Source organism: Camponotus floridanus, unplaced genomic scaffold (genome assembly GCF_003227725.1).
Source record: "Camponotus floridanus strain SB8 unplaced genomic scaffold, Cflo_v7.5 scaffold95, whole genome shotgun sequence".
Taxonomy (NCBI): Eukaryota; Metazoa; Arthropoda; class Insecta; order Hymenoptera; family Formicidae; genus Camponotus; species Camponotus floridanus.
Window position 1 is genome coordinate 374,497 of NW_020229866.1, and position 18,668 is coordinate 393,164.

General features: G+C 35.4%; 1 protein-coding gene and 1 non-coding gene across 2 annotated transcripts; one reads left to right on the forward strand and one right to left on the reverse strand.

Moving 5' to 3' along the window:
* Nucleotides 1–3,477: 3,477 nt before the first annotated feature.
* On the reverse strand, nucleotides 3,478–14,444 carry LOC105255721 (nuclear hormone receptor family member nhr-25). Its single transcript, XM_011265175.3, has 3 exons — nucleotides 13,682–14,444; nucleotides 7,753–7,830; nucleotides 3,478–4,918 (listed from the first exon to the last, which is right to left on the reverse strand). The coding sequence occupies exons 2-3, from the start codon at nucleotides 7,828–7,830 to the stop codon at nucleotides 3,776–3,778; spliced, it is 1,221 nt and encodes a 406-aa protein (XP_011263477.1). The 5' UTR covers nucleotides 13,682–14,444; the 3' UTR covers nucleotides 3,478–3,775.
* A 3,243-nt stretch (nucleotides 14,445–17,687) lies between these two features.
* On the forward strand, nucleotides 17,688–17,759 carry Trnap-cgg. Its single transcript has one exon. It is a non-coding gene; the product is annotated as a tRNA-Pro (tRNA).
* The last annotated feature ends 909 nt before the right edge of the window (nucleotides 17,760–18,668 follow it).

Sequence of the window (18,668 nt, forward strand, 5' to 3'; positions counted from 1 at the left end):
TTTAATATTAAATCACTACCGAATCATCATACAATCGTCAGTAAGTTCTCTTATCTATTTCCCCGATGAAAAGCATCAATTACCGGACATGTAACTGAGGTACACGACTCGGTAGACGATTTCTTCGTCTACCGGATCGCGGAACTATTTATGTCTGCCACGTAGCTTGTCTTAAATTCCAGAAAGGCACTACCGGTCTACAAATCGCGCCGTTATTCCGTCTTAAAAGCGAAGTTGTGTTCGACAATTACGCTGTCGGAAAAGAAACGGCAAAAGTATCGTCCGTGATACCTGTGTGAGAATTTGGATACGCAGGGGAGGAGAATATCATCGAAATTCTTAACGATGAATTCTTCCTTTTGAATTTACTCAAAGAAATAAAATTCTCGAGTACGAACGTTGATAATAATAACAAAATAATTAATATATACTGTGCATATTTAAAGTTTAAATTCAAAGTTAAAAAATAAAGTTTAATAAACTAAGATAGTTACACAAATTTTTATACAGGTTTTATATGCTTACATTAAAATATTTTAATACGGATTAAAATATTTTAATTAGGAATTACAAGCAAAAATTTAATGTTTTAAAGAAAAATCTGTCATATAGCGTGACAGTATTGCGTATTATCATATTAATAAAAAAAATGAAAATGCCGATATCTCCGAGGTTTTCTTCTCGCGAACGTTTCCTCCCGGATACATCACGAGGAGGTAAGAAGGTCACGACGGCGGAAACGACATCGGTAATACATTTGTAAAATAAAACGGTGTACATACCACTGATGTACATATGTGAACGTACACGAGACATGCATGCACCAATGTATGTGCTGCAACGACGTATTTATCGGACGACGTTCCTATTCTCCATCGTTCGTCTTCGTCTCGCATGATTACCGCGAATGAAGGAGCGAGTAAAACGCGTGCGCTCGTTAATTAAAACGGTGGAATCTCGTTAAAGTCGATTGGCTGTTGCGTAAGCGACCATCGATCGACGGCTTGCTCGTGTCGGAATTGAGATGTCGACCGTCGTAATTTTTTCTTCACAAGGCTTGTTTGTGCGAATAGAGCGCGCGTGTCTTGCATTTACTTAAGCTTATTCACGAGTAAGGGTGCAAGAAGGAAGGGGGCTATGGGAGTTTGGTAAGTTCGCGCGCAAGAAAGTAATTAAAGGATGCGAAACGAAACTTGCCATTCATGCGGTATATGCATATCTCATATGTGCGCTGCTTTTTTATGCCAGTTATCTCGTAAATATTTGCATTATGAGCAGTTTTTCAATCTTAAGATGAAAAATTAAAAAGTTGTTGTCTTGTTAGTCAAATTCTACGTACTAAAAATCTTTTAAGATTTTGCGCGAACTTCTTTAATTTTATATCTCGATTTCATTTTTATATAAAGAGTGTGAAAAGAGATCTATTCTATATCAAATTATCTTTTCTTGTAGTTGAAAATTAAAGAATTTTTATCCCGAAAATAATAAAATATATAATGAAAAATATAAAAGATAAAGAATAAAAATATATTCTAGAAGAAATATATTCTAGAAAAAAAGAGATATTATATTCGACACATAACATCTATACATTTTTATAAAATGTATATACATGTACATGTATGTATATGTGTGTATATATATATATGTAATATATGATACATTTATTTTATGATTTTTTGCAGCATTTCAAATTTTTTTATTATATTTGTCGTTTATATTTTGTCGTTTTATTTCGAAAATATTGCATACATGTATTTGAAAATTTGCTGCTCATTGTATAATTTCCTTATGTAACTTCTCATAATGCAAACATTCTAATTAAATCTTACTAAATGTCAGCTTGTCAAATTGAAAATCCTATTTTTTTAACTGTATCGCAAATAACCATGACAATACTATGGCCATTATGTCTAACATTAATTATTGACGCCACTATTAATACTTATTGTTAGAACATACTTTACATTTGTACCTGTAAGAGAAATATAACATATATATATATATCTATTTATAATATATATAATAATATCTATGTATATAAATGTAACAAGACTTCATATTTAGTTTATGCACATATACACATAATACAATCTTAAACAGAAAAAAATATGCATATATGACATATACACACATATATTAATATATATTCATATATATATATATATATATATATATATATATATATATATACATACACCTATTATTACTAATATTATATGTGCTACATTAAAAGCGTGTAAAATATATATATATATATATATATATATATATATATATATATATTACACACTTTTAATGTAGCACATATAATATTAGTAATAATAGGTGTATATATATGAATATATATTAATATATGTGTGTATATGTCATATATGCATATTTTTTTTATATATGTACATGATTCTGAAAAAAAAATTATTATTTTGAAGATGCAATTAATAACGAAGAGCAACGAATTAACAGATTTAGCAGAAATACATTCAAGTACGTGGTATTTCTTTTTATTAAGAATATGGAACAGAATAGAATATTGAATAGATCTACTTTTTAATGTACAAGAAGTCTTTGATTTTATTTAATAAATTATTTTATTTTATTCTTTAACTACGGTTGTCGTCAATATAGACGGCGAGTATGAATACATATCCATAGTTAAAGAGTTAATTGATGTAATTCTACAATAAAAATGTAATTAATTATAGGTACACAAGAAAAAACCTTATCTAAACTGATCGTATAACAAAAATAAATATAAATATATCTATTATGTTCTATCTAAAAACATGCTTATCGAATAAATTCAAAATTGCTTTGATATTTGAAAAAATATGATAAGACATACATACACCATATCAATACACATATTATACTATACACATATGTATGTCCCATCATTTTCGTCATACATATATCGTATATATACATTTATTTATGTCATACTTTGAAAGAAGGTTAAAATTATATAAAGAGTTTGCGACATATAAATAAAATAAATAATATAAATTATGTATATATAAAAATATATACTATGTGTATATAGTATATATGTGTGTGTTATATACATATATGTATATTAATTTAAGATTGTATGCGTATGTGTGCATAAACTAAATATTAAATCTTGTTACTTAAGATAATTAAATTTTTTATATAAATGATAAAATAATCATAAGATACAAAAATTACACTATATATCTATAAATCTTATATAGAGAATGATTTACTAGAAATGATCAAGCATTAAAATATCTTCGTTTTTTTTAAGGATAAAAAAAATATCTGAGGGAAAAGTTTGCAATAAAGTTGCGTTTTGAAATTGTGCAAAACTTTTCTTTCACTTGAGTCGAAAGTTTTCTTCTATTTTTTTATCTTAATTTTCAATTCAACATTTTGATATTTTAAACAGTCAGATTATGTTTTTTTTCTAAACTATTTAACATATAGTTTCGTTAAAAACTTTTCTTTACCTTTGAATGGGAAACTGTTCACTTACCTTATTTAAAGTACAAAGTAGGAGGGAGAGTTCAACTTCTGTATAAATTAAAATCTATTGACATCCTTTAGAATAAATGTGAAAAATTTTAAATTGAAAAATAGGAGCAAAATTTCGACTTGGACAGATATTTTTTTCACTTTTCGATTGCAATGGAGATATTTAGATATCTTGTTCCTATTGAGTCATCTTACACAATAGCGAAATTAAGACCAAATAAATCTTTATTTTCCAATTTTTAAGCGTTCTCGTTTTTTTTAATAAAATTTCTTTTAAACTTTAGGATCTCGTCGTTAAATCTATTGGTTTTTTCGCAGACGAACTCTCTGTGTCGCTGGCGTTTTCTATTTCATCATCTTGCAAATTATTGTTTACAGGTATCGCGATGGTTTTCATGGAAAGATCCATTGGATTATCCTGTAGCGGTTGACAGACGTCTTCTCGTTCCGAACTGCATTCGAACGATTCGTCCTCGGAAGTTCGCACTTCCTTCGGAGTCGGTGATCTTTCCGACAATGTTCTTTCGCTCTTCAGAACCGTGTCCAAGCAAAATCGATCGTTATTATTGTTTCTTTCGCAAAAATCATTCTCGTTGATAGTCGAGACTCTTGATCCGATCGTCGCCGTCGTCGATGCTGCTGTCACGGTGGATGTCGCAGGACTGTCGTTCTCATCGTTCGTCGGCACCGGGGAACGCCGCAACATGCTGGATGAGTGATTCGTCACGAGAGGATGGGACGCACCGTGATGCGACGCGTAGATATGAGCGTAAGGGGAAAACATGGTAAGACCGGGCGGCTGCAGAAAGGCCGATGGCAGTAGCGACATATTACCAAGTGAAAAGCCCAGTGGATTTGCTAGACTTATCATTTCCTTGCTCAAGACGGATAGATCAGCCACGGGCTGCTGCAACTGCAATGACGGGTGCAGTGGTCGGAAACTCGGGTGTCCGATGAAAACCGCTCTCTTCTCGGAGACCTCGACGGAGCTATCGCTATTGTGAGACTCAGGCGAGCTGATGCTAGGCGAGTTCGAATTCTTGTAATCGTCTAGACTGAGCATCATGGTTTCGTCTTTGCGTTGGCTACCATGAATAGGAGAGCTCGTTGGTTGCTGTTGCGAGAGCTGATGCGGCAACTGTTGTCGACTGATAATAGCCGGCTGATAATGATGTTGTTGCTGCTGCTGCTGTTGTTGTTGTTCTATTTGTTGTTGTTGTTGCTGCTGTAAGAGACAGTGAATTTTAAACCAGTTTGATCTGCGGCCGTATCGTGAACCAGACTTGGACATGCCGACGTGGAGACATTTTCTTAAGCGACAGGCTTTGCACGCGGTACGATTTTTCTTGTTTATCACGCACTCGCCACCATTCTTGCATTCGGCGATACTATTCAGGTTATTGTATGAGCGCCCAAAGAATGACTGCAACAAGAATCATTAATCAATTAGCACTAACAGAATATAATATACGTCATAGGACGTGCGATATTAAATCATCTTTCAGAAAAGAATATATTATATGAAAAGTTTAAAAATTTAACTCTATTTGTAAAATATCAAATTTTAATTATAGTATATATTATTTGTATGATATAAAAAAAGCTCGAAGCGTATTCATTAGCAATATTTTGGGGAAATAACGAAATCTCTTTGATTATGACAATTACATTAATCAGCTAAATTAAAGTAATCGCCACGTAATGTTTATTAAAAATACGTTTGCTTCAATTTTTGTTATTGTCTATTTTTTTACAGGTACATTTGCGCTGTTTCTATTGAAGACACTATCAGTTACTATCGACTTGTCAAATCGGTATCATTATGTGAGCCACGTTTCAGTCAAGACGACGACGAGAGACGAAAGGCTTGGAAACCAGCGGCACGATATTGCAACGGCATTGTAACACTTGTAACAGGTACGTAACGTCGGAGTTGTTAGCGTGTAACCGTACGCTCTCGTTGTCTCATTCATGGCGTGCGAGTGCCAGGGGAGCGCGGTGAGGTCGACGGTCGGAGGCGCGTGCGGCCTGTTGTTCTCGTGCTAATTGCCCAAAATGGTGCAATTCCACGTGATTCCGACACCGTGCTCGTTGCTTTCGTGTCACGAGCAACAATATGTCTATGTGCTTCTTTCTCTTTCCTCCTTTTTTTTGCATACGAGAAAACGCATATAAAATTACTGTCTAATATAATACATATAATATTTCGATCGAAATATAAGTGAATTTTATCTTCTTCATTTTAAAGATAATTTTAGAAAAATTTGCAAATTTCGTCGTATGTAGAGAAGATTTTATGGTATTTAATACATCAATTATTTTTATAAAAGCTTAAATAATCGTTTTATAATAACTTCAAACGTATCGTTATTGCGAAATGTTGCTTCTTTTACAACCGGATCGTTGCGAGACAACAGTTTCGGTTGAATTGACAGCTAGAATTTCTCAATCGGCGATTAATATGTCGCTCGGCGCACAACAGACTGTCACATCGCGAATCGTCGAGCGTTTAAAGGGACGCCCGCGCGACCGCGTTGTCCACTTTCGCTTTTTCTGCCCGTACGCACGCTATATTATTAATCGTTTCTGGTTCGTTTGTCCTGGAAACGAGCTCTTCCTGCGGCCTGGTGGTCCCGATGCGCGGATTGCCGAGACCTATGGGCCGGCATCGCGTTCCACTTATTTTCGCCGTTGACGTCGTCGCTTGTCCTCCACCTTCTTGCCGACGTCGCTTACGCGAGTAAGAAAAGGAACGCGCGACGCTTCAGAAGTGATGACACAATTGAGAAAATGCTACCGTTATTACGTGCCCCCCTCTTTCCAGCCGCACGCCCCCTTCATTCGTCGTGCACAAAGTTATGCAAACAGCCCTACTTGAAAGCCATGACACGCTCGTTTCGTAGCACTAGCTTTGGACGATTATTGAATCTTTGGGAAGTTTGTTTTAATATATCTATTCGCGAAAAAGAAATTAATTAATTTGGAAAATTTTAATTATATGATACGTTATCTCCCATCGTTAAATATTGAATACTTGGAGGGAAGCAGTTGGAGCTAACAAGCCAAAGTTATTTATTATTCCTTGAAGTAAAGTTAAATTTTTCCTTTTTTTTTAAATTTTCTTCTAATTCTATTCTTATATTTCTTGCTGCACGCCTTTTCGCAATACTTTGCTATGATATCTATAATTCTATGCGTGAAAGAGTTTAATTACAATCGTTAAATAATTTTACAAGAAAAAAGAAGAAAAGAGAATCTCACACCGGACACACGCGTGAGGGGGAGCCCCCTTTCTCGTTCCGATCACTGTGCCGCCTCGAGACGCCGCTTCCGGTGCTTCGCACTTGTCCGCCACGATTGTTTCCGCCCTAGTTCACGGTTACGTCAGCACGACATTGTTTCGTTTCGTTATTTTCGTTTTCAGGCCCATCGTAGCATGTCAGTTCTCCCTCCTCCGCGCAATCCCCAGGCTCTTCCTCGCCGCTACCGGTCTCGTTTTTCTCGCTTCACGCTTCTCGAGCGAGCGATTCGACGCTGATGCCGCCCGATGTTCGTCATTTTTTAATCGAATCGCGCGCGTATGCTTGCCGTTTTTGGACCCCCTCGAGCCAGGTTGACACGCATGCCTGACCGAACGTTTAACCTCGGAGCTACGGAGCTACTCGTGAAAGCGACCGCTCGCCGACCTACCGCTATGGGTCTTTGCGAAACCACGGGAAAGAGCGTCGCCCCGTTCGGCGCAGCGTGTCGCTTCGACCGAGAAAAAGTGCGAACGAGCCACCGAGGAAAACTTCGCTATTAGACCGATTGATCAGGAGCGAGGTTCTCCTCTCTCGGTCACAAACGTGCCGTGCTTTTTTCACGGCGAGATCGATTTCCTTCATGCTCGTTATTTCTCGATTCGATAGAGCGATTCTCCGCTTGCGGATATCCCGATCACATTATGTAAAGAAACGAGTTTGGACTTGATTTTATATCATTCTTTCTATTTTATTTTATTTAGTGTTTATTTATATTTACTTAATTTATGTAAATCAGTTTATAGTTAGAGCTCATTGCAGATATTATTTATATTTAGAACAGTTTTTAAACCAAATAATAATTTTCCGAAAATTATAGCAGAAGATGTTATGAGTTATTAAATTTAAGCGAAGCTAGGAAACTTAATCAACTTTTTAATCGATAATTTTCAACGTAATAATATTCTGAAGTTGAGAGGAAGAGAAAAAGATTTTAATATTAAATGGCAAGATTTACCTTGCAGCCCTCGCAGGTGAACGCGCCAAAGTGGAAGCCAGCCGCTGGTTCGCCGCATACCTTGCACTGTTGGTTCATCTGCAAGAGAAAACAATAGCTAAACAATTGCAACAAATTGTATTGTAGCGATTTCTAGTTACATTAAGCAATTAGAGCTGTGTATGAATTAGTATATATTTCGTAAAAATGCTAATACATATATTATCTCAGAGACTGAAGTAAAAAATATAAATAAAAAATATTTTCTCGTTAAAAGATTAAGATAAAACTTGCTATTTAACATTAATCTTTTATCATATTTAATAGTTTATATTGTAGTGTTTAATAGTCTTTTTTTGTATTGTTCATAATGATCAAAGTAAACCAAAAAGATGAATAAAATATAATAATTGTACTTTTCACTCTTTTCGTGTTTGTGCGTGTGTGTATATTATTTGTCGTTTTATTTCCTAAATTTATCAGATATAGAAATTTGTTTTTTCGTATAAAAATTAAACTTATTTCTTGCTAACAGAGTAGGGCAATAGCTGTATGCAATAGCTAAAATTTGATCAGTTAATTACATATGAAATTATACAATATTTGAAAATGAATTGTATCCAAATCCTAAATGATGCACTATTTTTATACTATTTTATAATAATAACCTATAGATAGTAAATAATAAGTAACAAAATAATAAGTAACATAGAGAAGGAGAGGCACCCCCGTAGCAAAAATTTATTCAATTTTGTCCTACGCTAAACAATTTGTTTAGTCATTATTTCTACGCTTCTCTTCAAATTTTACATCTTCAGTTTTGTATTAAATATTCAGTAAATACATGACTTATAAATGGATATCATGAACAGACATTAGAAACTGATAGATACCGAAATTATAAAAACCTAACTAATGCAAGTTTGTTGCAATAGCATAAAACTCAACGATATTGTGATATTTCTCTAACGAATCACTTCCTACGCGACGGAAACGGAAAGTGGATCGACCGAAGATACACGTACGTTTGACAAGTCGGCGATGCAATCTTTATCGTGCGTCTACACCGATCGAGCGCGCGATTGAGTAAGAGAAGAGGCGCGTTGCATAATGCGCCGCTTTGCAGTGCAGCTCGCGCGCGCGCGCGCACGCGAATCGCTGGATCGTGGCAAAGCGGTGCGTGTTACGTTCAACGAGCGGAAAACTCTTGCGCTTGCTTTTTTCCCCTCAGTCGTGTTTTCTGTCTCTCTTTCTCGCGCCGGTTCCGCCGAGCCGGCTCCTTTCGCCTTCTTTGGCCGATCGTCCAGAAAACGGACCGTGGCTCCGCGGTCTCGTTTTCACACCTCGTCGCTTTTATTCCTCCCTTGCATAACGTGCATTTGTGTAGGCCAGCGAAGCGATGCCACGTTCCGAAACAGAGACAATCGACTCCTACTCCGAAATGTTCTCTTTTATCTCCATCGTTTCTCCTTTTTCGAACTCGTCCACTCGCGTCTCTCCGGCTTTTATTTTATTTTATTTATTTATTTTTTAAACAAAATGTCAGAAGATCACGAATATATGGGACAATAGCGGTGACCTAGATGCTTGTACCACGGCCCGAGGGCACAACTGTGCCCATCTTCGACGACTTTCATACGTGACGGACTGTCGCTAAATGGGAAAGTAAATCTCAACTAATGGAAGAGACATCCACGTTGTTTGATCAACGGAGTCTCTCTCTCCTGACCTACACCCAACAGTCGTTGACACTTGTCATTCGCGGATGCCGCCGTTTCTGCCGCGGTATATTCTACAGGTTTACGCTTGTAAGCACCGCACAATTCCGCATTTGTATTTTTTCACTTATCTGCGTTCGCACGCTTACTTCCTATCACGTTACACACACACAGCACAAAACCACGTTTCAATCATGTTATATGTTATAAATTGATTTATATCGACAATTAATAGTTTGTTATAAATTCATCATTTATATTGACAATTAATAATTTATTTTATTTTATGTCTTACGTTCTCAGTGTGCACATACTTTTCTTAAAGTGTGGTCGTCTACTGTTCCCAAATACTTCCTGCTTAAAATACCTAATATGTGGAAAAACTGGATATATTCGTGCTGTATTCGTTGATATCGTTAATCGATTTCGTTATAAATGAGTCTTTCTCCATTTTAAATTATTTAGTATATTATTCACTAAGGCGTTGCATTACATCCGGAGAGAGGGAGGGATGGAGGGAGAGAAAGAGAAAGGGAGGGAGGGAGGAAGGAAGGAGAACCTGCCCTATCTATTTACAAAATGAATTCTTTGTGCATTCTTTATAGATAGGGACTGGTTTTCGTTTTGATAAAATGGCTCAACAAGGCCCAACAAGGCTCCGACGCCTGATCAATGGCAACCTGTGTTAATACAGGTAGAGTACATCCGGTAACAGGTAAATCTCATTCGGTGGATGCCCATGCGTTCCACGTCGATGCAATCGCGATGTTTAAATGATATTGTGTCGTGTTGAGGTGTCGCAACAAGATACATACAATATCGTCAGATAAAATCGAACGAGGTTAGTGAATTAGATTCCGTTGAAAAAAAATAACCGCAAAATATAAATAATTATAATATTAAATAAATAAAACAAATAAAAATATCAAATTATGAAATATAATCAATTGATAATATAAAAATATTTCGTCCATTTACTTTATATATTAATTATTTTGCAATATAAATTAATAATATTCAAAATGTAAAAAATCACATGCAACTATTAATAGTAATAACTTTATTGAGTGCAAATATATTAAGATGATAAGGTTACTTACAAAAAAATTATAAATCAATAGATGCATGCAAAAGGCGATGATAATAATACCATTGCTACAAGACCTAGTAATAAAAAAAACTGTAACTTACAAAACATAACTACAGGAAGAAGTTTGTTAGATAGCATAGATAGAATAGATAAAAATAAGCAATAACGTAACAAATAAATTAAAATGCATAGAAAAATAATAATGTGAAACAAAATAAACAAATTAAAATACGCACGAAAAGCAACCGCAGATTTAAAGAAACAGAGAGAAGAAGAAGATTGCATGCCAGGAAGGAATAAATTAAAATATTATGTATAAAATAAAGTAATCATTATTAAAAATATTTAAAAATTTAATTGAAAAATCTTGACAAAAGACATAAAAACGCCAATAGTGAAAGGTGATTCTTATTTGCTATACATAATATTTCTATAAATGAATTTCAAAAATCGTTGGTTTTGGTAATTAATAAACACTATCTACCTATTTCCTCCTATGCCTTCTCGACTCGCGAGAATTATTCGGCGTAATCGGGAATTTTACAATTACACTTGACAACGTAAGTGGTTGCCGCGTGCTTGTTACGCCGATCTCTATCCGCCTTAGTCGGTGCATGCAAACAGCTGATTCACGGCTCGCTAATCGTAATAGCTCGCGCGGTATTAGAAATTACGAGCTATTATCGCGAGCTACGTATTGTCTTTCCTCCAATTTCCCGAGGATTGTTTCTTCATAACAGCGAAAAAATCTGAACTCTTTAAGATGGATATCCTGTTCGTTTACTATTCGTTCGCTAAGTTATATCGATTTTTACGATTGTCGCAACGAAGTTTTCCCGTGAAAGCGAATCACTCTTCTCGAGACACCCGGACACGAATCTGGATAATAATAAAAAGCGACCCGATCTTCGATTCGCCGCCGATCGGCGGCCCGCTCGTGCGGACGCAAAGGTGCTCCGTAATAAGCACTCGTCTCTCGGCAATCCTGTCTACCGACGACGAGACTCGGCGTGTATTATCGTCGAGAGCGGATCTCGGCGGCAACGATCATCGCCAAGATCGTCGGGGACCGCCACGAGGCCTGACCTTGCGCGATTGTTGCGCAGATCCGAGCGAGCCGTGAGAATCGTAACGACTCCCGCGAATCGCAAAATCTCTGACCGATGATCATCGACGATGACTGCGAGACATTTGATGCACATCTGTCAGGATGGTCGCAAAGCATTTGATCGTTGCAATTCCTTTGCGGGCCATGTCATATTTTTCTTTTTTCATATGCCGATATTCTCTACAAACAACCACCCACTGTGTCTTTCATCGCCGAAAAATAGACTTTCACGTTTTTTCGGTCAAATAAACGAGAAACATGAGCCTAACGAAAAAAAGAAAACACTCATTCTCACTTCATATTCATGCTTTTCGCTTGCTATTGATGCGGTTAAATAAAAAATGAATCTAATACTACGCTTTTTCTTGTCTCTAGAAAAATATATTTTTTCAAAGATATGATAATAACGGAAAATCTAGAACACGATTCTTTCCAAAAGACTTATTTTAACTGATCCCAAATTTTGCAGTTAGAATCCAAGAAGTATTCAGAAATAAACCAGAAATAATTAAAATTCTTTTGTCTATTATATTGTAACAATCACTACGCACTGTAATAGCTGAAATTTTTCTAAAAATCTGATATTCGGAATTTTTCAGAAAATGAAAGGACAGATATTTCGAATTATGAACTCATCTTTAAAAACTCCTCTTTGTTCTTAAAGTTCTTTAAGGAAAGTAAATCTTTAAAAATCGTTCTTGAAAAAAAGCGAAAAAAATTTTCGAACTATCACATGTAGTGTGTATATTATGAAAATATATTATCATTTTTTTCTCTTTCTATTGCATATTGCATCTTTTTGTAAAATTGTAAAAAACTGTGCTTCTACTTTTTAATTATTGTAAATCAGTTTTATTGAAGCGAATAATGATTAACGAAGAAATAAATATTAATAATGCAGTGGAATTTTTTTGAACACAAACACGGCAAAAATGTAAAAAGATGGATATATTCTTATTACTTGTTTTTATGGGAGGTCAAAAACAGAAAAACACAAATGATGTGTTATTAAATAACAAAGAGGAATTCTTTTTCCTTTCGAATGAAAAAACTTGACATATATAGCTACGTAAGATTTGCAACATGTATATAGTCATCAGCGGCGGCCGACGGCGATTCATCTTGCTATTGATTACAGGCCGCTCGGTACCATTCCAAATATCAGTCCATCACTCGCAGTGCACGTCCATCCGAATTGATGCGAGAATTTCGCTCAAACGCCAATCGATGCGGCGATCGATCGGCCTGCGAGGAAACGGTTCCCCGGCATCTCGCAACCTCATCTCAGCGAACGGCGCAACGGCGCTCCAGTTTGCGAAGAACAACTTCCGTTCTTTCGAAACGGAGCGACGTTTCGCAACGTGCGTTCCGCCAATTCCGGCCTTCGCATCGGCCTGCGTGTGCGATGACGATGTTTCCGATTCTATTCTATATATCGCAACCGACGCGCGATCGACATGCGGACGATTTGTCGCGGCTTGTATGAAGTCGCGGACAAATGCTACGGTTTACGATGACAGACAATTTTGCGGATGCACGCGCGTCTGTCAGAATTGACAAGTCACGAGTGAGAATTCATCACGGCATCTAATCCGCGACGAAACGATTCCGAAGCAAATTCTCATCGCTCTCGCGTTCTCGATCGTTCCCGATCGTCGATTTCGAGGCACTAGCGACTCGATAGCATTAAGATTGTATCGAATACGAGGAAATATGAAAGAATTGATTAATCGCAATGAATTGTGATCATATCGATAATTTTAATCGATCGAAAGTTTTATCAGACAACTTTACCGAGTCAAAACCGTTATGTTTGCTATGATTCGCTATGATTTTCTCGCGATTGTGAATAAATCTATCTTTTCTCATAGTTAATTCTATTTTTTTATGTATGTTATTGGATGTTTATTTAGATATTTTTCAACAATTTTCTAAAACTAACTGAACGCTGCATTAAAAATTTTGCTCCGATATTGGTGTGAAACAGATTCTTAATTCAATGAAACGACAATATTATTATGAAATATTACTTACTTTTGTTGTTGCGATGAATCAACGGCAGATGTAAACAGCATTCAGCATTGATTTGGCTTAGCCGGATTCTATTCTGAATCACTACTAATTTTCGAAGCCAAGTCTTCCAGAAAGTGGCGCTCTTCGCCACTGGTCACCTCAACATTCGCATTTGACAAGACACAAGACACCGACAATTGTTGTTCATTGTCCTTAGGGGATCACAGATAAGAGCAACACGACACCAAATTCCACAGTCGATCAACACTTAGCAGGATATTTTCCACAATGTATACATCTCTAAGTAAGGTCTCTTACTGTTATTATAATGTGTCAAATTTTTGCGAAAAGACATCCGCTCGACATCGAAGAGAAATCACTATTAACAACATCCAACAGTTTGAACGTCAAGTTGAACCGCACCAGTCTGTGCCTCTTGATTGCACCTTGCCGCGACTAGTTTCGTGCAAAAGGTCGCGAACCGACGACGGCGAGTGCAAATTCTCGCGACTGGTGCGACCGGATAACGGAAGAAAATGAAGACTCTTGACGCGCCGATGACCGTTAGGTGAATGACTTTGGTAGGTGAGGGTGTCCACGTCGATTCTTGAATCGGCCCCCACTTCTGCACATTTATTTTCCACGGTCCCACTTGGATCGAGTTTCCGCTCGCTCGCTCGTTTGCCGTGCGGCACGGCTCGCTCTCGTAAGTGTTTCTCGAATGGGCCTTATAGGCATACTGTGCGTCGGATCGGCACTATCCAAGTGGTACAGGTGGGTTGCGGTCCTGTCGTAGCTTTGGTGGGGATTTTGCTGGACGACCGGATAATCCTTCTACACTTCGCGGTGGGGGTTGACGAGGGAGGGGCTTCAACGCTTTACCCTTTCCACTTATCTTTTCCTCTACTCCTTTCTTTGTATCTTCTCCTACCCTTTGTGAATCTTAGATATCTACCTACGACATATGGATTCAGATTCTTCACGTAGACTCTTTGTGATATATCCTTTCTTTTTGTTTTTTTTAGAAATAAAGATTTACGATCTCTATTGCAGATTATATTTTTTCAATGAGGTATTGATCCAAAAATTAACGGCTAAAGCCGAAAGAACAACATAATGTTATTTGTAAAATTCCCAGTACTTCAAAGACAGACTGATTGATTTGATTTGAATATCATAGTGTACAAAAATTATATTATAAACTAGCTCTCCATTTTGTATGTTGTAATTATTGTTGAAGTTTTTTTAATAATTTGTTTTATATCAGAAGAATAATGTTAAAAGAAATCTACAAGTTTTCTTTTATTTTTTTTGAAGTAGCTTTTTTGAAATTTTTGATGATATAAGAAAGAATAATCTCGACTGATGAGACTAATTTTTTAATGTATTACAAATTTCAGATGTAAGTAATCAATCATTAAAAGAAAAAAAATTGTTAGTCGCTCGATAGTGATTTATCTTTTTTTCTATAATGTCGACCTATTTCACATCACGCATTAAATACGCATTTTCGTATTATTCTTTCGAACAAACAATAACATGGGAAACACTTTCAACAAGTGACAACGACCATATGTTGAAACTTTATTTCAAGAAAACAATTTACAGCAGTTTGCTTTATATAATAATTTGTTATTTAGATTATGACATTTATGCGAAAGACATCGACTATGCGTTTTTATATGATTTGACATGAACGCATTTACATTACATATGTAATGAGATGATTCTCGAGATACATCTTTCGAAGGACGATCATGATAACACGTGGCAATTGGATTGCGCTCTCAAATAATAAATAAATTCGATGCTTATGACGTGCTCGATCGCTCGTTTGCATAGATTTTCAAGATTTTCTATAATTATTTCCCCTCAAAGTGCGATATTTTTCTCGTATTTATCTATTCCGAATGATATTTCAAAAACACGTGAAATGAAAGTTTTTTTTTACTAGCATAAAATTTCCATCGCGTGATATAAAATTCACCACAAGGTATAAAAATCGCTTAAATAACTGGCGTAATAATAATAAGTTTTTTTACTAAAATTCTAAACTAAAATTCTAAATTTAAAACTGACAAATATTGCTGACATTATGAAATTGGAGCCGCCTGTCTGTTGGAGTGTTTTTCCTAATCATCGTTTTCCTAATCACCTATACTATAGCTATACTATTGAAAATAACCATTCCTATCTTTTGTTCAAGATTCTTTCTTCTATATAAAATTTAATTGTAAAATAGAACATATAAATAATTTAAAATTAAGATAAATACGTGCGTGACGCATGCGTAACAAATACAGTAAACAATACAAGTTAATTTAGTTAATCTTTAAATACATTTGGCAAACTTTTGAGTGAAAGAATTTTTAAATGGCTGAGATCTTATTTTAAAATGCAATTTTAGTCATAGAAACAGAAAAAGAAAACAAAAAAGAACAATAACTTAATCCTTTGATTTTTTTATGATCAAAAATCACTTGAGAATCCAATTCAAAATTATGTACATTGTTTTTTAAAATAACGTTATGAAACCTTTTGTATTATAACGGCATCTGTAACACTTGTTGCTCTCGTTTTGGTCCTAGCATTTATATTGAGTTTTTCGCAGCATTGCATCTATGAATAACACGAACCCTTTCCTTTTTTTACCTGCGAATACCATATCTTAATATTTCATAGTCGAGCAGTTTTCTAAAAAGTTAGAAAGATTGTCATTTTTCTTCTTTATAAGAAAAATTTTTGACAATTGAATAACACAAGAATTGGAATAAATTACTATCATTATAATAATACAAAGAAAAGAGACAGAAAGGAAGAATGACTTTCAAAGTTTTTAAAATTTTTGTCGGTAGAAATTTTTTTCTATAATCTATATCCAGAATATATAGAACTTTTAATCATAAAAATAGGGAAATTTCTATGATATGATTGGTTAATATAGCATTTATATATTCTGGTATCGTTTTTTAAATCATCACAACGTAAATAATTTCGTTCGTTTTCATTTATTTCGCCTGTCTCGAGTAAAGCTGTATCTCTGAAAGGATCTATTCATCTTTGGCTGAAAATTTACCTCACGAAAGCCTCGTTTGCGTTTGAGGAGTGCATGTGGCCTACACAAGGTTCGAGCGAAACGAAACATAGAAACGTTTTACATAAAAAAGTTTTTCCTCCCTCTTTCTACCCCTTTGCTTCTTCTGCTCTTTTTTTGCGCGAACAGGTCCCGCAATTACGTTCGATGAAAAGTAATTGCACAACCCACGCTTCCACCACGTGACCTTTCTTCAACTTTATTGTAGGCCACATGCACTCCTCAAAACGAGCCGCTTATTCCACGATGGGATGATGTGCGGAGACTGAGGCGAGTAACACGCAAGGCAAATCTACTTTGCTGACTACAGATGGAGCCATGGGCTCCGCACTGACTTCGATTTCCCGCCTTTTACTTGTCATCTCTCCTTCTCTATATCTTTTGCTATCTCGATCAAGCGCGCACGCTTTGCATGTATGTCAGTATATCTTTCTGTGTGTGGCTTTGTTTTAAGTTGTTTTATTTTATCACATTTTTTGTTTGTGTTCTTTGGTACATTAATTTTATACGAAGCACTTATCTAAATGATATAAGGTACGTAATCAAATTATTATCGTAATGATCGGCGATTTGAGATTCACGGAAGAGTGATTTTAAAAATAGTTTTAAAAATGTTTTTTAATACTATCAGAAAACACGGATAAAAAATAAAATTCTATAATTAAATATTGAGATAAACTGATTAATCATCGAGGATGTTTCGAATTCGAAATTTCCAAAGCTAAATTATAAATATATTTTGAAGATATAAAGAATGTTTGTTTCCATCTCTTACGAGATAATAAGTCGCACACAAGCGTGACTAGACTTGTGCGGTAACTGGAACACTAATCACACATATTTCATATAATCGTATTGTAAGATCATCAATTAAACCAACGTAACTTTGTGGCTATTATATTAGTATTTCCTTAAGGAAAAGGCAGTCAAGATGGCTCGTTGGTCTAGGGGTATGATTCTCGCTTCGGGTGCGAGAGGTCCCGGGTTCAAATCCCGGACGAGCCCGTAGAATGCTTTATTTTTGCTTCCTCTTTCTTTTATTGACAATAAATAACATTATAACACAAACACACAAATAATATTGAGTATTCGCATTTTATTAAATTTTTTAGATGTATAATTTTAGAAATCATGCTTTTTTTTCTTCTAAAGCACAGTTCTGTCTATAAAGAAATATCGAATCGTTATTCTGTCAATTTTCTATTTACATCCGCCCTGACGTAGTTAATTATATGCTGTTCATCAACGTCAATTAATTCTTTATATGTGACGCGTGAGATAAAGATAGATATTAAGAAGAATATTTTGACGTGCGAGTATATTGCGTAAACATATGTTACCTTCATGTATGAAATGGACAATCAATATTCGGTCTAGTCAGGGTAATACCCTTCTTTTAGCACAACCAGGGCTTGTATAATCCCTTGAATTATATCTCATTAATTCAGGTTTACATCAGGACATCGCACGCTACGTCGGTGCCCTCTAATTCGAACATCGGTCTCTTTGATGTTCTAATGCGTTTCTAAAGATAGACTTTTTATTTGCCCGATAACGGGATCATCCTGATTGCTCTTTTAAGGGCAGGATCACATATAAAATCGTGCTAAATTCTCAGCTTTTAACGGAATGAGTTTTGTATGCAATAAATTGACAAAACATGTTATAATGGGTGTGAATTTTGTTATATGTTATACGATTTATTTTTTTTATATTGTATCAGTGATATCTTTATATATTTTTAAATTTTACAATAAATTGAATATTATATATTAACGATTTTTTTATAACGTATAACGTTAGAAACGTGTGCGATTCTTGTTGACACTGAATTTATTTACGCTGACTAGACCTAAATAAATGATGACAGCTAGTTAATATTATACATACATGCCACGCAGAGGTGATCAAAGC

Excerpts from the sequence above, each read along its gene's own strand:
- LOC105255721 (XM_011265175.3), bottom strand. The coding sequence starts at position 7,830 with ATGAACCAACAGTGCAAGGTATGCGGCGAACCAGCGGCTGGCTTCCAC. Across the intron at positions 4,919-7,752 it reads TCACCTGCGAGGGCTGCAAG|TCATTCTTTGGGCGCTCATA; the intron begins GTAAATCTTGCC and ends TTCTTGTTGCAG.